The 25,008-nt window shown below is 37.2% G+C and overlaps 1 protein-coding gene across 2 annotated transcripts in view; it reads left to right on the top strand.

The window, feature by feature from the left end:
- BBS9 (Bardet-Biedl syndrome 9) overlaps window positions 1–25,008 on the top strand; it is a 436,742-nt gene that overhangs the window by 95,307 nt on the left and 316,427 nt on the right. For both annotated transcript variants that reach the window (XM_070468373.1, XM_070468376.1), the window contains 2 exons: window positions 16,150–16,324; window positions 23,147–23,231. In XM_070468373.1, coding sequence (XP_070324474.1) covers window positions 16,150–16,324; window positions 23,147–23,231 — 260 coding nt within the window. The remainder of the gene's footprint in view (window positions 1–16,149; window positions 16,325–23,146; window positions 23,232–25,008) is intronic.

The raw sequence follows: 25,008 nt of genomic DNA on the forward strand, positions 1-25,008 counted from the left end.
ATGGGAATGATTGGTGTGTTCCTTCAAAGATTTGAGTTTTCTTTTGTCAGCGGCTTGGTGGTACTTCTCACCCAGGATCACTTTATACTGACTTCACAGTTTGAGGCTTCTTGGGCAAGTCAGTAGAGTGAATTTGGTCAGAAAACCCACATTAAGATCAGCTTGAGGTTTGTGAATTCTTAGGAGAGAATGTTTTCCTTCATCTTGTTCCAAGTTTTGAGATATGCATTTTGCTTTCTCTTGGGCATGTGTGTGTGTGTGTGTGGGGGGGGGTGTGGGTGGTGGGGTGATGCTATTTCTAAGTTCTCCTTAGTGCAAGAGTAAAGCTCTTTGTGGTCTTAGCTTTATTCTAGGGGGAGAAAGATAATATACAGGCTCAATTGGATTTCCTACGTAGAGTGGGCCCCACTGTTTTTCTTCTTTACCATATGACATTTTGAGACTATGAAAACTGATGCTGAGGGTATATGGTTTAGGAGCATGCCCCAGGGGCTCTGTTTACCTTTATGGTTCTCACTTTCACTTAGTGTTTGGCTCCTGAATTTTATTTACTGTTTTTAAGGGGAGGCAGCATATTGATATATGCAAAAATACTGCTTTTAACAAACATTTTACTCAGTAATTTTATTGGAAGAATGAGGGTTTTTTTGTCCTGTTCTCATCTACTTATTCTATAATTTGTTTAGTTTTATTTACCTCTTCAAGGAATCATTTTAGAAATAAGACAAGAATAAATAAATTACAGTGAGGAATTCACCAAGAGGCTATATCAAGTTTTGTCTACCAACGTGAAATCTTTGACATTTTCTATTTGAATCTGATGTTATTTATCAGCGTGTGCATGTGTGTTTGCTCAGTTGTGTCTGACTCTTTGTGACCTCATGGACTGTAGCCCGCCAGGCTCCTCTGTCCATGGAATTTTCCAGGCAAGAATACTGGAGTGGGTTGCCATTTTTTACTCCAGGGGATTTTCCTGACCCAGGGATTGAACCTGAGTCTCTTGAGTCTCCTGCATTGGCAGGCAGATTCTTTATCACTGTGCCACCTGGGAAGCCCTATTTATAAGCACACTCAATGTATTTGTGATGTTCGGCTATGTTAAATTTGAAATCAGAAAAGAATTTGGGGATTATGTCATTAGAGTATCTATTTTATGCATAGTTTCCCATTGGAGAAGCAGACTAAGGATTAGGCTTGAATTCTGGCTTGGCTGCGTACTGGTTGTGTGTCCTTAACAAACTATCGAACCTTAACCTTCCTGAGCCTTAGGTCTCTCTGCAGTTGAATGAGAATGATAGTTCTTGATCTTCCCAAGTTACAGAATAGTTGCTAGAGATGGATGTGTTAATAGTATATGGGCCAGTGCTTGTAACCTGCTATTGTTAATTTTGAATTCTTTGATTTACTTCTATTAATCTCATGAGATTTCTATGAGAGAAGGTTGTCACCACGTTCAGAAATTGTTACCTTTGTTCTATGCAATCTCTTGAAACCCACCTCAGTTCTTAATTTCCTCTTTGTATGACATTCTAGCTCAGTTAACCCTTAGAGCATAGAGTAGACACCAAGAAATTTGAAAGCCAGTTTAGAAAGATCTATTGAAATACATATGGAGTGTTGCCTAGTTACACATGTCTTTCACCTTTGTGCCAGATGGAGATATATTTCAGTGTTTTAGGATATAAAGTAAAACTAATCTTTGATAGAGAATAGTAAATGCCCATGTGATATCCTGTTAGTGGCAAAATTTTTGAAAAGTTGATTGCCATTTGATAGGATTAGGTTCTTTGTCTATTTGTCAGCAGAGGGAGCCTTTGGCTCACTTTTTGATTCCAGAAACCTGATAGTGTAAGTTTGTAAAGAACCAACATATTATGGAAAATGCTTGTTTCCTTGTCTAACCTAGGTCTCAATAGGTTTTAAACCAGCTTTTCCTTTCTTCTTATAAAGCAAAAGCTTTTTGTTTTCTGAGTTTTTTTTTTTTTTATTACTAGTGGTATTTAAGTGCTAATATGGGGAGTTCTTTAAAAGTGGTTCATGCTGGGATAAGCTAATGGCTCTCAAATGCTATTCCCCATTAAAGTTTTAAATGATCTTAGGGTAATGAAGAAAAATTAAATAATGTAGTAAATTTTTCATAAAGCTAAAATTTGTTCAACTAAAGGGCTATACTTAGTACTGACATTTTCTACTTTGTACTTATTTATTTTACAGTGTCCATATAGATAATGGTGATAATGATAGTCTTTATTTATTTTAAATCTCCTTATCAGGCAGTTTACAACCTATGATATTCCCCAGTAGTTTCTGAAATTTTATACATCAGTGAAGTTCAAGAGCCTGGGATCACTGCTTTAGCAAGGACTTTAGCAAATAAAGATTGGAACTTCTGAACTGAACCATTTCCAACATCCTGGTTACTTTTGGTTCTAACTTTTCCCTGAGATGTTTACTTCCCTTTTACACTTAGGGAGAGAGATTTAATGACTAAACTACTGTATCTGATATTCAGAATATAAGTGTAGGTACTAGGGATAGTTGGTTTATTTTTTTTTTAAGTGTGCTAAATTTGGAATTAAGATTGGCATGCATTCCGACCATGTTCCAGGTCCTAAACTGGGTAGCTTGCATATGTTCCCTTCTTTAGTCTTTACAGCAATCCAATGGGGTATAGAGGTTGTGATAAGGCTTATTTTGCATGTGAATAAACAGAGAAATTAAAGTAGCCAAAGTTATATATCTAGAATGTCAGAGCAGGGTTTAGAACATGACCATGTGGTCTTTTTGATTCAAAATCATTGCTCTTTCCACCATGTGTTTTACACTACTTTGGATTATATTTGTTACTTTCCCCATGTTTACTCAGTTTGTTCTTTTATGATATACCATCCTGATCTAAGGAAAAGAAATACTCGAAGAGTATCCTATTTAATGGGGCTTCCCAGGTGGCTCAGATGGTAAAGAATCTACCTGCAACTCAGGAGACCTGGGCTCAATCTCTGGGTCAGGCAGATCCCCTGGAGGAGGGCATGGCAACCCACTCCAGTATTCTTGCCTGCCTGGAGAATCCCCATGCACAGAGGAGCCTGGCAGGCTACAGTCCTCGGGGTTGCAGTGTTGGACATGGCTGAGTGGTTAAGCAGCCGGGTCAGCAGCGCAGGTGGCTCAGTGGTAAAGAATCCGCTTGTAATGCAGGAGATGTGAATTTGGTCCCTGGGTTGGGAAGATTCCTTGAAGAAGGAAATGGCAACCTGCTCTTGTATTTTTGCCTGGGAAGTCCTATGGACAGAGGAGACTGGTGGGCTACAGTCCACGAGGTCACAAAGAATCAGACATGACTGAATGACTGAGCAAGCATGCATCCTATTTAGTACTCTTTTTTGGGGGTACTTTTCCTATGGTAATAATTGTTTCATATTACCTAGAGAAAGACTTTGTACTCAGTGCTCTAATAATTACTAAAGCTTTTAGGCTTAATCTGTGTATGGTTTTGAAGTTAGAGTTTTATAAAATACTGATAGATTTAAAGATCATTCTATTTCTTTTGTATCCTCTCTGGTCTGCCACAGTTTATTCTTTATGGTTAAGTGATTTCCCTTCTCATGCATATATTTTCCTTTTGCTGTCCTCCCCCACCCCACCTTTATCTCCTGTGTCTTTCTATTAAGCCTTTATCTTTCTTAAAAGCAGTGTTATCCTTAATCTTTTCCCCCTCTGCTTAGTATTTCCTAGTATCTCTAACGTTGTGCATATAGTGAATACTTTGTCTTTTGACATAATACTAAGCCCTGAAATAATTTAGAATTTTAATTTCTTAAGTGTCATGTGTTAAAACTAATCGTTTCAGGGCCTTTTTCATACCACATTTACTTTGCTGCTGTTCATTCATTCAACAAATGTTTATTGACTTCTGCTATGTACTGGGGACTATTTGGGGTAGAAAGGTGTGGTGAATAAAGTATAATGCCAGATCTCATGGGGCTTTCGTGTGAATATGATAATATCGTCAAATATCTTGGCCTACTTGATGATCATTAGCATCCTGTATCTAGTACTACAGTTTGACATGGTTTTCTACCTTCATGAGGATTCAGTTGACTTGAACAGGTGTTTTTGGAGTACTGACTTATAAGGGACTATACTCGATACTGTGAGCTAGACAATGAAAACAAAATGGATTTGCCTTCAAGGCTTTTATTATTTATTTATGGAAGTTGAGGAGGGGAGAGAGATATGCCAAATTTAGCTGTATTGCCAGGAAAAAGTATGGTCAGTACTAATAGGCAGTGATGTAGAATGTACTAAGGAATAAAAGAGGGAGAATGGATTATTTATGCCTGAAGGGGACTGGAGAAAGCTTCAAAATGGTGATGTTGGATCCTGGGGATGGAGGACATCTAGAAGGATTTTATGAGGTTAAGATGGGGGAATGGTACTTGAGGTGCATTGAACTTACAGCAACAAATACATAAGGGCCTTTGGACAAACTTATGTTACCTGAGAACCCCATGTTACCTGAAGTATTTGGTGGTTGGGATTGGATGAGAGGGAGTAGTTAGAGTTCATTTAGCAGATACATTGAAGAGTTCTTTGGATATCCTACTTATTAATTTCTACTTATTTATGAAGATACTGGTGTACTTTTGAATTTTTTGAGTTGGTTGATAACATGATTGCATCTGTATATTAAGATGATTACTCTGGTGTATTTGTTTTTATGACTTTTATTCAAGATATGATATTTTAACTGCTGCTTTTAGGAGAATCCAAGGGCATTTAATAGACCAAACAGTGACTAAGTGGCATATCGAACCTTGTGATAGGAATTGACAGTTCAGGAAATTTAAAATCCTTGTTGTCAGTATCCCCAATTCATTTTATTCGCCTTTTAAATTGTATGAGTTTAGATGAAGTTGAACCTCAGCTAAGAATCTCCTGGCATTATTTTTTTCACAACTTAATTTAATTGGCTATAATGAATTCAGGGATGTAGACTTTTAATATACACTGATGATTTTAGAATTGAGCATTAACAATATACAAAAAGCCAATATTTAGGTTTTGGAGTTATGTCTTTATGGGACTGATAATATTTGCAAATAAAGAAGTATTTGTACAAAATACCTAAATTTTTTTCTTTTTTAGAATATTTTTGGGGCAAGAGTTTTTCTGGATTTCTTATCATGGCTAGTTATTACCTTGAGAAATTTATCTCACTTTCAAACCAGTTATTTAAAAAAGTAGATCCCCAACCCTCACTGTTTAAGAATTTTCCTTTTGGATGAGAGAGAAGAGAGGAATGCTAATAAATAATGGGCTTTGCTGTATGATATCATCTATCTTGTCTTATGTCATCCTGCAAAAAACATCAATAAAAGAGAGGCAGGGTGGGGTTCAGGGAAGAATTTGTGTGTTGGGGGAGGGAGCAGAGGTAGGGACAGCTCATTGACAGAGAGGGCTTTCAGACACACTCATAATGTACTGCTTTAGAGATTTCAATAGTGACCATGTTAGAGAAGTTGCCGTTTTGAGGAAAGTAAGCTTAAAATAGACAGAAAATCATGTAGGATAGACAGAAACGCACACAGACCTAGGTTTTGAGAGATTTTCCATAGTTCTTGAAGTCTTAAAAAACCCTTTGCTTTGGCAGGAAGGGTGAATTTCTGATTTTGTGTGTGCTCCTTCCCACATTAAATTTTATCCTTTTTAGTCTGAAGGGTTTTTTTCCTCCCAATTTGAAATTATTCACATAATTTGGTCTGTAAGAAACTAGTAATCCAGTAACATTAATTGCTTACCATTTATTGAATGCTTACCAGATACCAGCTAGTATGTTTTTTTTTTTGTATTTTGTCCTGACGATAGCATCATACAATCTTCTCCTATATGGCTGCTTTGCAGACGAGGAAACCTGCTTTCAGGGCTGAAATAAGTTTGCAGCAAATCTGGGCTTCAGTTGTGGCTTTGCCATCAGTTCTGATGAGGAATGCCTGCCATCTTTATCAGCAGTGTTTCCCACCACTCAACACCCTCCCTCAGTGTTTACTGATCTTATTCCTCTTTAAACATGGCTCTGTTTTAATCCTGTAATCCAAGATTCTGAATGGCGTGCTTTCTGCTTTTGCTTTCCTGAATGTCTGACAAACTCTTTCTCAGCCTGCAAAACCCAAGTGTTATTTCTGTTCTGAAGTTTTTCTTAATTTTTCCAGATACTGTTAATCATACTTCCATACATAAGCTTTTAAATTATTTTAATATGCCTCTGTTCTCACATTGTTAGAACTCCCATATTCTGAGAGTAGCAACCGTCTCTCCTAGCACATGCTAGGTACAGTGAATGTTTGTGGAATTTGTTGAATGAATGTGAATTCTGGAGAGTATTATCAAACCTTTCATGATCATTGCATCTGACAATGTAATTCACCCAACATTTTGTGGATGCAAGTGATAATATAATGTTTAGGACCTCCTTTTAAACTCTAACACTGCATTCGTATTGAATCTGTCACATGTAATGCTAATTTAATGAATGGTCGTAATTTCTTTATAATATGTTATTAACCTTGTTGACAGTTTGGGGGGGGGAATTGTGATAAATAACTTGGTGGAACACACACTAGTGGTCTTTGTAAGCCTATTAAAGTTCCTATTCAAAAGAGACACATTAAAATGTCAAAAGGCAAGTTCATAGGAAGAGTTAGTATGTAGTCCCAATTTTTGTTTTTTTGAGTCTTAAAGTAATTACTCTCATGAAGTTATTTATTGGGTAACACTTGAATAATAGTTGAGAATTTGTATAATTTTTCCCTGGTACATACTTAAAAATGTTAGCCATTTAGCTCAACACATGTATCCTATTTGTTGATTTCCCCTGTTTTCTTAGGGCTTTAAGAAATGATATTTAATGGCAAGTTTACAGTCTTGCAGGCTGTAGAAATCCACCTACCATTTGTTTTTAAGTCAGTATCTGTTGAAATCCTACTTTGAACATTTCTCCATCCTTGCTCATAGCAAACATGTTGTATCATTTTTGAGTTAAGTTTGCATAAAGATTAATAAGTTCGCGTTTCAGTTTTTCTGTAACAACAACAAAACCTTTTTCCGTGCATGCATCAGGCAAGCGAGCGGAAGTTCCGCAGACTTCTGGACTCTTCTGTTCGTATGCATCAGTCTCTTGATGTTTCCTGTCTGCCTTTTGGACTACCTATACAGCTGTTTTTCATGTGTTCTTCAGACTTGGAGAAGGACCAAGTATTTTTGACAGCTGCATGCTGAACTGCAATATATGCTTGGCCACAGGTCACGTTTGCATTTCTTCACTTGTGTTTTTCCTCAGTGTGTAAAAGAAATATGAGCATAGAAAGATTCAGAAAGCATGTAGCATGCTGAGTAATGGTAGTCTCCTTTCATGTATGCCCCTCCGCTTACTCTGCTACATAGATTCCACAGGAAGAAGAAGACAGCAGAAAAATGGAGGAAATGGTATTCAGAACCACCCTCCAAGGGCCCCTTGTTGCTATAGTAATGAATGATGGAAAATGCTCTGGGTCATGCATGGTGGAAGGAACCGAGATGGGTGCATGCACACACACGCACACACACAGGGCTACAGGCCGTTTTAGTGAATGGGCTATAATTTAATAAAATTATAACTGTTAAACTAGCAGTCAATTCAACATTTAATTGATTACCAGTTTATGCATCATGTTAAGGCTTTGACTGTATGATATTTTATCACCAGGAAATGGGATACATTTTTTAATAAATATTCATTTCATGAAGTTGCCATAATGGAACTTTCTTGTTTTCACTCACCCATCCCCACAGTCACAGAATTTTTTCTTTGTCTTTGGAAATGAAAAATACTGATTTCCAAAATTCTTTCAAAATGATTTTGCTAGGTGTTTTGTCAGTTTGTCCCTAGATCTTGCAATTAGCATTTCAAATCACAATGCATATTTTTCTGTCATCGTGGTTAAGATTAATGAGATAAACATCAGATTTTAAATTCTGATGAAATGTCCAAACCTTCCTAATTATTTCAGCTTTAAAAGATATTTCCCCTGTATTGTTTAGCCATGCTTTTTGAGGAAGCATCACTTAGATATTGTCGTCTTTTCAATCTGTTGCTTTTATATTTCATGCCCTATTGGTAAAACTTGATCCATTTCATTATATCAAATCTAGCTGCCTCTGGATCTTTTCCTAATATGTTCTTTTTTCTCTTGCAGAAATTTCTTCTGCTTTTCCCTTTGATTCCTTTTCATTCTACCTATCCTTCTTAGTCTAGGCATTCTCAGTTGAGAGGTAGGATACATCCCACCTCTATCATGAAACCTTTCACAGGAAACTCACCATAATGAAGTTCTCTGGTTTTCTATAGTACTTAGTCGGTTTCACATCATTTAGATTGTATTTGTTAACATACATTATTTTAAAAAATGGATCTAGTGTGCTATAATGGAGTCAGATTCTGGTTTGAGTATTGTCATTTTTTTTTTTTTAGTATTGTTTTTTAATTCTTTGGCATTAGACAAATTATTTAAGCTCTGTGGTTTTCAGTCTTCTCGTGTAAAATGAGACTATTGTTAGTAAAGCATCATGTAGCTATATGCTGGGTAAATGTTTAGCACAAAGGTGGGAATATAGCAGAAGGTCAGTAAATGGTAGTAGTAACTTGCTGTTCTGTGTTCCTTACAGCTCCTAATATAATACTGGGCATGTGGTAAAGACTGAGTATGGTTCATGGCTAGGTCATTTAAATAGCTCCTGAAATCCCATTGCTTTTATGAAGGCTTCCTGTTGGCTGTTGTATTAGAACTACAAAACTTTCATGGCTTCTCTAGACTGTTCTTTCTTTTCCCATTATCTGTAAGGGGAGCCTTTGGTATGTTTTCTGAAGTGACTTCCAAAACAGTGATTTGAAGGAATTATTTATTTATTTTTGAGTAATGTTTTGGATTGATCCCTGCATTTTTCTAAACGTCAGTGGCCAGGATTGTAATAAATAAAGCATTTTTCATGTACTTAAAATGCAGTATGTGAAACACATAGAACAGAGTCTCAGCCAATCTGAGCTGCAGATGAATAAATTATTCTGCCTAGCTTACTTCAGCTCAACAGATGTTTATTAATGTATCTGCTATGTGCCAGGCATTTTCTAATTGTTGGATATACAAAGATGAGTAAGGTTTACCTTCCTGCCTTTGAGTTGAACCTAGAGTTAATGAGAGACACAAAAATAGATCATTTCAGTCAGTCACTAGTTGTGAGATGTAGGTAAGGGTGGGGCTCTCTGGGATCACAGTTGGAGGGTAATTGAAGGGAAAGAGAAGGTTTCTGGGAAGACACGAGCTTCAGCCTGTGATGTCTCTCAGAGGACAAATGGGTTGATCCTCTTGGCTCAGGGACAGAGACCCAACTCAGCTTCAATATTCATGAGAATTTATTACCTGTAAAGCTCATGAATAGGTTTGGCTCCAAGTGAGACTTGATGCACTAGCGCAGACAGTTAAGAGCTGATCTCTTAACTGCACCCTTGTAAAAATCAAATGGCTTCTGTGATTCCAGACCTTGTCCGCCTCACATGTGACTCCCCGGGGGGAGGAGTAGGGTTTTCTTTAGTTTCATCTCAGTTTAGGGATTTAGTTTCTTTCATTGGCTGTAAATTATAACCATCCTTTACCAATCACTGTGACTAGTGGGATGCTAATTAGTTTACATAAGGCAGGGCCTACCTATCCTCAAGTTTAGAATGAAGTCAGTCTCATTCAAGCTTTGTGGCTAAAGATGGGAGGAGAGGAGAATGGATGACCAGGATGCATCCAGTATACATTCAGTATCCCAGCAGAAGAAAATTGTGAGAGTTTCGTTTATTTTTTTTGGAAAGGTAATAAAGCAAGGAAGTGTGTACCATCATGATATGCGTGGGAGATAGCAAGTATTTAAATACTAATACAGCATGCAGTGTGAGACTTAGAAAATAATTATAAAAATAATAATGTGATACAGTATTTAACCCCTGCTGGACCTTCTGATTTTCATACATTGCTTAATTTAATTCTCATCATGCCTAACTAGGTAGGTACATCATCTTGTAGATAAGTACTGGATACTAGGTAGGTGCATCATCTTGTAGATAAGGAATTTGAGCTTAAAGTAACAGCTAATAATTGGTTGAGCTGGACTAAACTCAGTTTATCTGACTCTAGAGGCCATCCATGTGTACATGACAGTATAGTACTTTCCTCTATATTGCTAGAGTTTCAGCAAAAAAGACTTCATATATCATGCTAAGGAGCCAAGTATTCTCTGAGGCTCAAGTTTTCTTCAAGCTCTAGGTCTGTTGTAACTTGCGAAAACAGTGGTTCTCAAACTTGATCATGCATCAGATAACCTCTTGTGGTTGCTTAGTCACTAAGTTGTATCCACCACTTTTGGGACCCCATGGACTGTAGCCTGCCAGGCTCTTTTGTCAATGGGATTGTCCAGGCAAGAGTGCTGGAATGGGTTGCCATTTCCTTCTCCTGGGGATCTTCCTGACCCAGGGATCGAACCCATGTCTCCAGCATTGACAGGTGGATTCTTTAGTTACTAAGGAATACTGAAACAACCTCTAGGGGCTTGTTAAAACCTTTAGTTACTAAGGAATACTGAAACAACCTCTAGGGGCTTGTTAAAACCTAGGCTTCTTGGGCCCTAACATCAGAGTTTCTCATTCCATAAATTTCGAGTGGGACTCTAGGATTTGCATTTATAAGAATTTCCTTAGACAATACTGATGCTGGTGGACTGGGGGCCACAATTTGAGGAGCACTTCTTTGAGGTCTTTGGGAGGCTGTGGTTCAGTGACATTCAACATATTGAAATGAACTTAAATTTTACGGTACTTACTTTTACTTGGAAGTATACATGTCTTGCTCTCACATTTCTTAATAATACAGACTATATTTTGGTTACAGTAGTATCCTCCTCCGTAGGTCAATGAAACACATTGTTTCATTGATTGGATTTCTTCTGTCTCTGATTCTTGATTTACTAAAATTAAATGTATTGCTCTCCTTCTAGGTCCTGCTTAATTTGCCAGTGCTCACTACTCTCCTTGATGGTTAAAAAAGTACATTTGTTTACAAAAGAAATATATTTCAACACTTTGTTTACATTTTTATTGTGAAAAATTTAAGTATCAGAATAACATGAGTCTCCATATTAACACCATTTAGAGTCAACAGTTGTAAATGTTTAGCATATACATGTATACACACTTTTTTAAATGAATGATTTGAAAGCAAATTACAGATCTTGTGCCACTTCACTCATAACTGTTGCAACATATATTTAATAAGAACATTCTCTTATGTAATCATACCATGATCACACTTAAGAAAATTAACAATAATTCCTACTGTTCTCTAACATGCATTCATATTCCAATTTCCCCAGTTGTTCCAATGTATTCTATATCTGGTTGTGTTTTGGTACCAGGGTCTAATCAAGTGAAATTAAATTTTAAGAGTCAGCAAAGCTGGATGGGTCTTTATGCTCAGATAAGTTCTATGTTATTTAAGATACAAATTTGGTTACTTTAATAAAGAGCCAACTTAATTAAGGAAGATGTTTATTTCTGTCAAATTTGATCACTTGGAGATAAAGTGGTCCAGGACTGGTAGGTAGCTCTTTTGCTTTTACAATATGTGACTTCCATCTCTGAGGCCAGGATAGCTGTTCCAGCCCTATCATCATGCTGGGAAGAGAGAAGAGAGTGTATACTCAGTCCTTTTAAGGGTATGTCTGGATGGTGCACTTATCACCTTGCTCCTCTCTCATTGGCAAGAAAGTAATCATATGATATATCTGTTATACAGGCCTGGAGATATAGGCTTTAATTCTGTCTGGATGACTGTGTGTCTAGAGGTAATTCAAGTACACACACAGCATCCATACAAACTCATACCTTATGGTGTGAAAACTTTAATGTAAGTAGAGTAGATAAAGAATAGATAAAAAAAAATTTAAAACTGACTGAAAAACCTACTATGCATTATAAAAGAATTTGACCATTGAGGGAATACTCTTCAAAACAGCATTAACAGGAACTATTGCTTTCTCTTTAGAGATGCCAGAGTGATTCAGGTGTGTGTTTAGTGAACATATGCTAAGACAATATTCAACCTGAAACGTTTCTCAGACTATTTAAACTGGTTAAATTTATTGAATCAATCTAGATGGGGTGGAGTATGTTGCAGTAATAAGCACCCCAAATCTCAGTTTGTTTTCTTTTAAAAACACTCCTTTGGCAAAACATTTTTCTTTTTAAAAATTGCCCTTGTTTCCATAATCAGGTACAGTAATAAGATTGCCATCAATTTCTATACAATTTCATTTGTTTTTGAATAAAGTATTCTTTAAGCTTCAATATTTAGGTATATATACTATATTGACCCTGTTGTTTAGTCGCTCAGTCGTGTGCGACTCTTTGCGACCCCATGGACTATAGCCAGCCAGGCTTCTCTGTCCATGGAATTCTCCAGGCAGGAATAGTGGAATGGGTTGCCATGCCCTTCTCCAGTATTGACCCTGATATCAAGGTAATATGAAATAGTTACTATAGGACTTACTGTGGTAAGTATGAGTTAGAAATGACAAATCAATTAGAAGACTGACCTTTTGTTTATTCCCTTAGAGTGACTTAATTTTCCTTTGACAGAATTCTTCCTTTTGTGATATTTAGACAATAGTATATACTAATCAACACTAGCAGAATGTGAAAAATTATACTCACTGGATCTTTCTCAGGTTAGAGGTACTATCAGTTCAGTTGCTCAGTCGTGTCTGACTCTTTGTGACCCCATGAACTGCAGCATGCCAGACTTCCCTGTCCATCACCGACTCCCAGAGCTTGCTCAAACTCATGTCCATCGAGTCAGTGATGCATGCAACCATCTTATCCTCTGTTTTCCCCTTCACCTCCTGCCTTCAGTCTTTCCCAGCATCAGGGTCTTTTCAAATGAGTCAGTTCTTCGCATCAGGTGGCCAAAGTACTGGAGTTTCAGCTTCAGCATCAGTCCTTCCAATGAATATTCAGAACTAATTTCCTTTAGGATGGACTGGTTGGATCTCCTTTCAGTCCAAGAGACTCTCAAGAGTCTTCTTCAACACCACAGTTCAAAAGCATCATTTCTTCAGTGCTCAGCTTTCTTTATAGTCCAACTCTCACATCCATACATGACTACTGGAAAAACCATAGCCTTGACCAGACAGACCTTTGTTGGCAAAGTAATTTCTCTGCTTTTTAATATGCTGTGTAGGTTGGTCATAGCTTTTCTTCCAAGGGGCAAGTGTCTTTTAATTTCATGGCTGCAGTCACCATCTGCAGTGATTTTGGAGCCCAAGAAAATAAAGTCTCTCACTGTTTCCATTGTTTCCCCATCTATTTGTCATGAAGTGATGGGACCAGATTCCATGATCTTAGTTTTCTGAATGTTAAATTTTAAGCGAGCTTTTTTACTCTCGTCTTTCACTTTCATCAAGGAACTGTTTAATTCTTCTTTGCTTTCTGCTGTAAAGGTGGTGTCATCTGCATATCTGAGGTTACTGATATTTCTTCTGGCAATCTTGATCCAGCTTGTGCTTCATCCAGCCTGGCATTTTGCATGATGTACTCTGCATATAAGTTAAATAAGCAGGGTGACAATATATAGCATTGACGTACTCCTTTCCCAATTTGCAACCAGTCTGTTGTTCCATGTCTGAGTTTTACTGTTGTTTCTTGACTTGCATATAGATTTCTCCAGAGGCAGGTCAGGTGGTCTGGTATTCCCATCTCTTGAAGAATTTTCCAGTTTGTGGTGATCCACACAGTCAAAGTCTTTGGCATAGTCAATAAAGCAGAAATAGATGTTTTTCTGGAACTCTCTTGCTTTTTCCATGATTCACCAGATATTGGCAATTTAATCTCTGGTTCCTCTGCCTTTTCTAAATCCAGCTTGAACATCTGGAATTTCATGGTTCACGTACTGTTGAACCCTGGCTTGCATAATTTTGAGCATTGCTTTGCTAGAGTGTGAGATGAGTACAATTGTGTGGTAGTTTGAACATTCTTTGGCATTGCCTTTCTTTGGGATTGGAATGAAAACTGACCTTTTCCAGTCCTGTGGCCACTGCTGAGTTTTCCAAATTTGCTGGCATATTGAGTGTAGCACTTTCACAGCATCATCTTTTAGGATTTGAAATAGCTCAACTGGAATTCCATCACCTCCACTAGCTTTGTTCGTAGTGATGCTTCCTAAGGCCCACTTAATTTCACATTCCAGCATGTCTGGCTCTAGGTAAGGGATCAGACCCCTGTGGTTATCTGTGTTGTGAAGATCTTTTTTGTATAGTTCTTCTGTGTATTCTTGCCACCTCTTCTTAATATCTTCTGCTTCTGTTAGGTTTCTAGACATATGTTACACATACTATTTCTGTCCTTTATTGTGCCCATCTTTGCATGAAATGTTCCCTTGGTATCTCTAATTTTCTTGAAGAGATCTCTAGTCATCCCGTTCTATTGTTTTCCTCTATTTCTTTGCACTGATCACCGAGAAAGGCTTTCATATCTGTCCTTGCTATTCTCTGGAACTCTGAATTCAGACGGGTATATCTTTCCTTTTCTCCTTTGCCTTTAACTTCTCTTCTTTTCTCAGCTATTTGTAAGACCTCCTGAGACAACCATTTTGATTTTTTGCATATTTTTTTCTTGGAGATGGTCTTGATTCCTGCCTCCTGTACAATGTCACAAACTTCCGTCCTTAGTTCTTCAGGCACTGTCTATCAGATTTAATCCCTTGAATCTATTTGTCACTTCCATTGTATAATTGTAAGGGATTTGATTTAGGTCATACCTGAGTGGTTTAGTGAGTTTCCCTACTTTCTTCAATTTAAGTCTGGATTTGGCAATGAGAAGTTCATGATCTGATCCACAGTCAGTTCCTGGTCTTGTTTTTGCTGACTGGATAGAGACTGTACTATAGAAATCATCATCATTGTCATCTTCTCAGTATATTTTAAGAGTGGTGAATTTTGTAGCTAATAGTTTTACAGACTAATAGTAGAAAACACTTCATAATCAGTTTATAGTTTTGGGGCTTCCCTGGTGGATCAGCTGTTAAAAAAGTCCACCTGTGATGTGGGAGACCTAAGTTCGCTCCTTGGGTTGTGAAGCTCGCCTGGAGAAGGGAACTGCTACCCATTCCAGTATTCTGGCCTGGAGAATTCCATGGACTACATTGTTTAGAGCATGGGGTCACGAAGAGTTGAACACAACTGAGCGACTTATAGACTAATGCTGCTGCTGCTGCCAGGTCGCTTCAGTTTTGCCCGACTCTCTGCTACCCCATAGATGGCTCCCCCATCCCTGGGATTCTCCAGGCCAGAATACTGGAGTGGGTTGCCATTTCCTTCTCCAAGGCATGCATGCATGCTAAGTCGCTTCAGTCATGTCCGACTCTGTTCGACCCTATGGACAGCAGCCCACCAAGCTCCTCTGCCCATGGGATTCTTCAAGCAAGAATACTGGAGTGGGTTGCCATTTCCTTCTCCACTACAGACTAATACTTACCGATTAATAGTAGAAAACACTTCAAAATCTGTTGATAGTTTAGGATAGTCAATGATTAGTATTATTCATTATTAATTGTTTTCTCTCCCAGTGGTACTCAACACTGATTTGTATAAAACTGGTGTTTAATACATGTCTATGGATTTGGTGTGCTGTGTTTGACTGATGTTTAAGTCTTGTGAAAATATGGGCTGACATACTATGAAGATGAGAAATAGCCTGGTGCAGAACAGTTTATAGTTCTGATTTTGGAAAAAATGATATTTTGCAGAGTCATGACTGTTCTCAGGGATTATCTTGAGCTAGAAATTTTAGCTCATGTAAATGAAAACAAATATATTTAAAACTATAGACATGAATAATGAAAAAACTGGGAAATGTGTATACAGTGAAATACAATAATCTTATAGCTTCATTGTTTTGCATCCCAAGATTTAAGCTGCTCATTTTGCCCCTGGGGGGGGCGGGAATTAAATTTGTGTTGAACAGCGACAAAGTCATTATATTTATAAAAAGAACATGTCCTTTAATTTCCTTTAATTTTTCTTTAGGTCGTGATTTAATTTGTATCCAGTCTATGGATGGGATGCTGATGGTGTTTGAGCAGGAAAGCTATGCTTTTGGGAGGTTTCTCCCTGGTTCTCTTTTACCTGGCCCTCTTGCTTACAGTTCCCGCACAGATTCCTTCATTACTGTTTCTTCCTGCCGTCAAGTGGAAAGTTACAAGTGAGTATGGATCTTGAATCTTTGGAATCATGATTTTTTTTTATGTGTGTGTATGCTGCTGACGACAGAGGATGAGATGGTTAGATGGCATCACCGACTCGATGAACTTGAGTTTCAGTAAACTCCGGGAGTTGGTGATGGACAGGGAGGCCTGGCGTGCTGCCCTTCACGGGGTCGCAAAGAGTCAGATACGACTGAGTGACTGAACTGAACTGATGCTGCTGCTAAATTCTTTTCCACAAAGAGCTTGAATGTTGCAAATAAAAAGGAGAGTGATTTTGTTGTTATAATGTAATTGTGGCGACTCAGCGGATATAATTTACATATAAAATATTTGCAAGGCAGTATAGTGCAGAGATTGAGAGGAAGGATTTGGAGAGAGGGACACGTGGATTGAAGTCCTGATTTTGCGACTCACAGCTGTTTAATACAGTGTCCTTATCCTGAATGTAAAGGAGATAGCAACACCTATTTCAACAAACTTATTAGAAGGATTAAGTGTATGTTAAATTACCATGGGGTGTGTGTGTGTGTGTGTGTGGGTGCATGTGCACTCAGCTGTGTCCAACTTTTGTGACCCTATGGACTGTAGCCCACCAGGCTTTTCTGTCCATGGAATTTTCTAGGCAAGGTTACTGGAGCAAGTTGCCATTTTCTCCCCTAGGGGTTCTTCCTTACCCAGAGATGGAACCTGCATCTTTTGTGTCTCCTGCATTGGCAAATGGATTCTTTACCGCTAGTGCCACCCCATAGAAAATGCTCAGTAATTATTGTGATTGTTCCCTGATTTATAAATAATAAAACACAGTGTGAATGAAAAAACCCATATACAAATACATATATAGAATGATTTTATAACATAAAAAAGAATGTATGTGACAAGGGAAGAATACTGGCAAGAAATACAAGTTATTATGAGTGTTTTTAAAAGAACAGTTCACAGAAGTGAAGTATGAAAATGACCCTTTTCGCTAGAAATTTTTATCGATTTTGGTGAATTGTGTTTGAGAGAGAGACGCTTTTTTCTTCTACCAGCTAAGTTTCAATAAGAATTATGGTTTTGAGTTTTGGAGGCTGTGCTTTTTGTTGGAAGAGAGCATGGGGAAAAAAAGTGTAGATATCCATTCTGGGAAAAGAAATAGTCTTGGAGAATTATAATATCTTCAGTAACTTTATTGTTGTTATCTTACTGATGGCAGCGTTTAGAACTTTAAACATCCAGGCAGCACTTCATTATAGCCTTTCAGTATTGTTTTTGGCCATATGATTTTTCCCAAGGCAGGAAGGAAGTATATAAATTCATCAGGCAACAGCTGTAAATTTTTGCCTTAGGTTTTATTATTGTGTATATTGCAAGTTAACGTAGTTTTCCCTGATAAGTGACCATCTATGCTTTGAGAATTATTGTTAAGGCAATGAGGATTTAAAACTCTGAAAATAAGCAAATATTTGTGACTAAGCAGAAGTTAACTGATGGAGGTAGAGTATCATTATGTCGTATTCCTTCTACAATGCCTATGGCTCTTGTTCAAAGGAGATGAATAAGTTGTGGCATTGCTACTGGTAATAAATAAAATATTATAATTGTTTTGAGACACTGTGAAAAATATCTGTATAATTCATTCAATCCTGCCAAAACTTAAGCGATATTGAGGAGATCTGGTTTTCAGCTTTCCACCCTAGTTCTTGCCAAATAGTGTGATACTAGCAGTGTTACATTGGGGTCATGATAAAAAGATTTGAATGTCCCATGACTTACTCTTTGAAATATGTGTATAGGAATTAATTTGGTAATAACTCCAGGAATGATTAGTTGAGGAAGCAATGTATAGGTTTCCTTAATGTGAAGGTTTAATCTCACAGAAACTCATATTGTTTTAACTGTGGTAATTCTCCAGCATACTTATCTATTATATTGATCTTCATCTAGAACTAAGAGGTGCACACTTTATTTATTATGTGAATCCTTTATAATGGTAAAATGCATGGGATTTATGATTATTGTGAAATGATGACAATCAAGAGGGTTTATAACATTAAGTGGTATGTTGTATTTATATACACTTTCAAGTATAATAGGTCAAATGATAATCACAGTTTTAAATGATAATCACAGGTGTAATTTAGGATGGGAGAAAGCATGAAAACTGTAGTTTTGGTCTTTGGAGGCTTCATTAAATCTATAATCAGTTAAAAATATAATCAGTTTATAAAAGGCTTTTAAGACATAATTCATCTTCATTTTTGATATTGATATTTAATTACTTTGAATACAGATCAGTTATGTTCAGATAGGAACTGGAGAAGGCTATGAGTCTCAAACTTTAGTGTACATAAGAATCATCTGGGCCTCCTTTTATAAAATGTATGTTTGCTGATTCTCAAGCCCCAACCCCGTAGATCTTGATTTAGTAGGTTTAGGGAAAAGATCCAGAAATCATCATTACAAATACATGCTCCAGGTGCTTCTAATTCAGGGACACACTTTGAATGTTGTTTTTTCTTTGTAAGTAAGAGAATTGTTTACTTTTTTTTTTTTGGTAGAGAAGGGGCCTATGGCCATTCCCTTGCCATGTTTTTGCCAACTTGGACTGTCCTTTATTCTGTCTTTCTTTCTTTGCCAGAATGATTTAGGCAGTAAATCATGATCTGTGTACCTTTTTTCTGCTCTTATTCAGCTCTTGCTTCACATTCTGATTGACATTCAGGTCTTTCTCTTTTCAGTTGGATTTCTGTTTTTGTTATCTCTAATCTAGACTTGGAAGGGCCTTTCTGATGTCTGTTCTTTTGAAGTAGATGTTCAACAAGATCTACTAGTTAATGAATGAAGGAATGAAATGTTAATGTTATGTTAACATTATGTTAATGAAATGTTAATGCTAATGAATGAAGGAATGAAAAGTTTAGGAGGAAACCTTCTATTTTGTTACTGGAGTCTTTCGATGAAAATGATTCTCATTAGCACAATCAAGAATGTTTTAGCTATAGTTGGAATGAACATAGTAATGCTTTGTATCCAGAGCTTCCAATTCTAGTAGAATTCTACAGGTTAAATTATCAAAGTTCCCAAATCTCCTGGCACGCTTTCAGGTGACAGCTATTTTTCATCTGAAAATAAATGATTTTGGAGGGTTTACTTTTGTATTTCTGCAACACCTCAATCCATCTTTTAGTTCCTTGCTGCTGTTTTTATGATGTGATACAGAAGAGCACTAAATTATATGGTTGAGTTTGTCATTGGTGCTCTATGGGACCTGTTAAGCATTTGTGACTATTGGTTCAAAAAATATCACAGTTCACCTGGACTTGCCGTGTCTGTGATTAGTGCCTTTCTGTTCTGAAAAATATGTATGACAGTCTTTCATGAAATTTTTTTTACATTGGACCTGATTGTTCTTTCAGCACTTTCAATAAGGGAATTTTATTCTTTAGCTTATATCACTGAACACTTGAGTGATAAGAAAAAATATCCAAGTGTTTTATTTCAGAATTTCCAAGTCTGCTTGGAATTGTTCAGTTTTGGAAATAGATTTTCATGTACATTATTGATCCCAGTTAAGAGAATTTAAGAAAGAATTGTAAAATAAATGCTATTGGAAGTTTGTCATGATCTAAATTTATTGCCAGTTATGTTTAGTAATAAAATCCTTTTCTGAGCTGCCTTCCAGGAAGAGAATTGTTTTGGATTTAGAAATCAGGAGTGAATTTTGGCTGTGTCTCTGCATGTTGTTTTGATGTTAATGAGACCACTTTAGGGGTTCACTTATGCCTCAGATGAAATAATAACTCTCTATAGTTATGTAAGAAGCTTCAAACAGCTCCAAAGCTTTGGATTTTTGTAACAACCTCATTAATATCCATATCATCCTCTGGTAGGTTGGTGTCTGCAGGAAATGAACTGCCTATATTAATTATTGCCCGAGGTTAGATCCATTAGGACTGGTCCTAATGGACCAGCTCTGGACCGATGTTTTAGTCACCAGTGTTGACTAAATAGTGTGTTTTAGTCACACTATTTCTGTTATCTTGAACCAAGAAGACTAAAGGAATCCTATTTGGAGGTCAGAGTGTGAGGTATAATTATTTGGCAGTTTTGAAGACCTAGGGATATTGAAGGTCATTCTCAGATGGTATTTGCTGCCTATGGAATTTTTTAGCATGGTTTTACAAGGTTGAGATCTTCAGGCTCCTATCGTTTATTGGTGTCATTTCCCATGACTTATTCCTCTCTGCCAGGCATCTCTCCTAAGCTCCTGCCATGGCCTTTGATGTCTCTTTTACTGCTGCATGCCTTTGCATGTGTTGTTTGCTTTGCCATTATGTTTTTTAGTCTTTAACAGCATGATGAGTTTTCACTCATTCTTCAAAACCTAGCTTTCTCCTCCTTAACTGATACCAAGAACGTATATATTTCCTCCACCTGTTGCAGAAAGGGGGACACCTTCTAGGCCCCGAAACTGGGCTCTTGTCTAACATTCAGAAATTAATTGTCTGAGGAGACACATGCGCTGACAAAGCAAGGGATTTTATTGGGAAAGGGCACCCGAGTGGAGAGCAGTAGGGTAAGGGAACCCAGGAGAACTGCTCTGCCATGTGGCTCGCAGTCTTGTGTTTTATGGTGATGGGATTAGTTTCCGGGTTGTCTTTAGCCAGTCATTCTGACTCAGAGTCCTTGCTAGTGGTGCATGCCTTGTTCAGCCAAGATGGATGCCAGAGAGAAGGATTCTGGGAGGTGGTTGGACAGGTGGTGTCTCCTTTTGACCTTTCCTGAGCTCTTCCAGTTGGTGGTGGCTTATTAGTTCCATGTTCCTTACCAGGACCTCCTGTTGTAACACAGCTCATGCAAATGGTTACTATGGTGCCTGGCCAGGGTGGGCAGTTTCAGTCAGTGTGCTTCCCCTAACACACCCATGTTACCTGTTTCTACCATCATATTCCTTTGGTACTTATATGCATACCAGTCAGCACAGTGCACTCTGAGTTATGCTTATTTGTTAGTATTATATATGAATCTCCTCAACTACTTTGGAAGGTCCTGGTGGATATAGGTCATGTAGTAGTTTTCCCCCTTGTTAATGCTTGTATGAGATCCCTACTGTATGTTTATTGAGTGAGTGAACTTTACATGCATTAAGCTTTCTTATTAACTGGAAGACTGATTTTCATGAATGTACTGCAAAATCTATCATAATTTATAGTCATTCTTCATTCACAGAAAATTGGAGGCTTTTTACAAATGAAATACTGCTGACTGGAATAGAATATGAGTTGATATATAACATTTGAATATTAGTGTACATTTTAGTGCATATTTAGATATTCTACTTTGCCTTTCTTCATTAAGGTTCCTGATGTTTACACTATCAGACATCTTTCTCTTAGATAATAGGAGCTATCTGAATATATCTCTTTGCTAATTTTTCTCTTACCTATTGAAAGTGGAAAGGGATCTATGAGCCTAAAATTTCTTCATTTTGAGTAGAATTATTACTCTAAAAATATACCATAAATTAATGGAAATAAGGGAATTTAAACTTCATTGTCTAAATTAATCATTTCTAAATTGAATGATATTTATCAGTCGATTTGAATAATGGTCTGAGCTAAATGTTAAAATTTTTTAAAAATTTATTTTATTGTATTATAATTTATTTACAATGTTGTGCTAAATGTTGCTATTGAAATACAATACTGACAGAAAGTCCTAACGTCCATAATGTCCATTATTGAGAACTTATTGCATACCAGATAAATTACTAGGTGATTTATCTCTGTGTATACAGAAATTTGTATTTGTCTATTTGTCAACCTGTCAGTCAATAATCGGGTACCTTAGTGTATATCAGATACTGGGCTGTGCTTAGTTGCTCAGTCATGTCCAAGTCTTTGTGACCCCATGGACTGTAGCCCACCAGGCTCCTCTGTCCATGGGGATTCTCCAGGCAAGAATACTGGAGTGGGTTGCTACATCCTCCTTTAGGGGATCTTCCCAACCCAGGGATCGAACCCAGGTCTCCCAAATGCAGTTTTCTTCTTTGCCATCTGAGGTACCAGGGAAGCCCAAGAATACTGGAGTGGGTAGCCTATCCCTTCTGCAGGGAACTTCGTGACCCAGGAGTCAGACTGGGGTCTCCTGCATTGCAAGTGGATTCTTTACCAGCTGAGCTACCAGGGAAACCCCATCAGATACTGTACCAGACATTAAATTATTTTTTAAGTTCTTCTAACAATGCTTGAGTTAAGATTATTATCATTCCCATTTTATAGATAAGAAAGATTAAGACATAGAGTGATTAATTTTCAAAAATTTACTCAACTAGTTAATGGGTTAGCTGGGAATTAAACTCAGACCTTCTGGGGTCCACAGATATTAATAACTTCTACTACCACTTTTTGGAGTATGGTGGCAATAACTCATCTGGTTGCTTTGCATTATTTGTATTTTTTTCTATTTTGGGTTTTGGTACTGGAACTTTATTGAGTATTGTTATTATCACATAAAATTCTAATGGGGGATACTTTGATATTTGGCAGAGCTATTTCCCCAATATTGAATTTTGGGACATATGGTTATAATTTCTTTATCATTACAGTTTTACATAGTCTTATACCACAGTACAAATTCATCATCATTCAGTAGACTTCATTACTAAATTCATTCACTAAATTTTACAATGTTTAAAATCAAGGAAAAGGTGATACATAAGATTTGTAGATTATATATATTTGAAAATTTAATTATATTGAGATTATGTGCTTTTAAAATAATTTACACTTTTTAACTATAAAGTCACTTACAGTTATTCCATATCTTTTAAACAGATACCAAGTACTTGCTTTTGCAACGGATGCAGATAAAAGACAAGAGACTGAACAACAAAAACATGGGTCTGGAAAAAGACTAATTGTAAGGCCTTTTTAAAATAGATAAAAATTTTAGTAATATCTATATTATATTTAGTTATATCTAATCACAGATGTTTGTTCAGAATAAGAATTCCTGGGAAGAAAAATTAAAAATATATATTTCAGCCATTTTCTGTGTTAGGGTTATGTCAGTGATCAAAGAATTTAGTTGGCTATTATTGAGCAATGGAGACACATGCCTACTCATGGTCACAATGTACCAGATTATAGAATTGCATCACTAGGATTATAAATGTCCAGATGGGTCACTTTGAACTGAAATGATTATAAACTAACAAAATAAAAATTTTTAAATTCCTTTAATAGACAAAAAAGTTGCTACTAGTATAAATGCATGGTGAAATATGAGTAAAAGATGAAAATTTTTTCACAGCCTGCAAAGTTTGTGCACAAACTTTGTGCACAAGTGAAAGTTTGATAACTTTGAAAAGCAGTTTGAAGAAGACTTGTTTGAGTTTTATGGTTTTTGGACTTATATTTAGATATTTACTCCACTCTGAGTTTATTTTTGTGTAAGGTGTGACGAAATGTTGCAGTCTCATTCTTTCCCATACAGCTGCCCAGTTTTCCCAGCACCGCTTACTGAAGCGACTGGTGGGCTGCTGCCTGTGCATGCACCAGTAGTGCCTGTCCCCTCCCTTAGACATTGCTGTGGGTCTTAGCTGCCTTTATGTCTCATGACTGGGTTCTTTCCTCGGTCATGTTAGCCCTCGCTCTGGTGTGGAGCTGCCGCATGACATAAGTGGGGCTGGAACATTCAGTTTGTTCATGGGGCAGTTGTGAAAAGCCAGTCAGCTACTCACACAGTTCTGATTTGCACTTTTTGCCCTGTTTCAGGAGTGAACAAGCATGTGCGCACTCCTTTGGGAACAGAAGGCTTTCCCCAGCCTTCCTGTTAGTCCTACCAGCAACTCCAACCAGCCAAGAGGCCCGTCTTCTTTGTGGAGGACCCCAGGACTGGGGTGCCTCATATGTAGCTCCAACTGCTCACTCCCCAGGGAGGATCTCTGCCTGTGAAATCTCTCTTCTCCTCTGAGTCCCCTCCCTTGGGTACAGGTGATCGTTTCTCTTCCCTTGCTGCCTTATTATGTGTGGATCTCTCTCTCTGCCTTGGTTGTACAGGGGTCTTTCTGCCAGTGTCCAGTTATTTTTTGGTGAGAATTGTTCCACATATGGAGGTAGTTCTGTTGTATTTGATGCAGCAAGTGAGTTCTTCATCTCCCAACTCTGCCATCTTGATTTCCTCCTCTAGCAGAGATCTCCTCCATCTTCTAGCTTGCTTTGTTCCCATAAGAAATCTTTCATCTTATCTTGGTTCCTTGGTTCACAATATCTTTTTTCTCCATGTGTTTTTCAGATTTTTTCTTATCACTTCTTTTGAGCAGTTAGATTATAATGTGTTTTGTATAGTTTTCTTTCATTCCTTTTGTTGGTGCTTATAGATTTGTTGAAGTTAGTGTACTTGTGAATTTATAGTTTTCATGAAATTTAGAAAATTTTTTAGCTATTCAAATTTATTTTTCTCTTCTCCATCTCTTCTCCTATTCACTCAATTACACATACATTTAGGCTACTTGAAGTTGCCCTACAGGTCACAGATTTGCTCTTTGTTTTAAAAAATTCTCTTTTCTATTTCATTTTGGATGATCTCTACTACTGTGTTTTCAAGGTCACTGATATTTTTTCTATAATGTCTAATATGGTATTAATTCCTGTCTACTATAGTTTCTATCACTACAAGTTCAATTTAGGTGTTT

The sequence above is a fragment of the Odocoileus virginianus genome, chromosome 1 (genome assembly GCF_023699985.2).
Source record: "Odocoileus virginianus isolate 20LAN1187 ecotype Illinois chromosome 1, Ovbor_1.2, whole genome shotgun sequence".
Classification (NCBI taxonomy): Eukaryota; Metazoa; Chordata; class Mammalia; order Artiodactyla; family Cervidae; genus Odocoileus; species Odocoileus virginianus.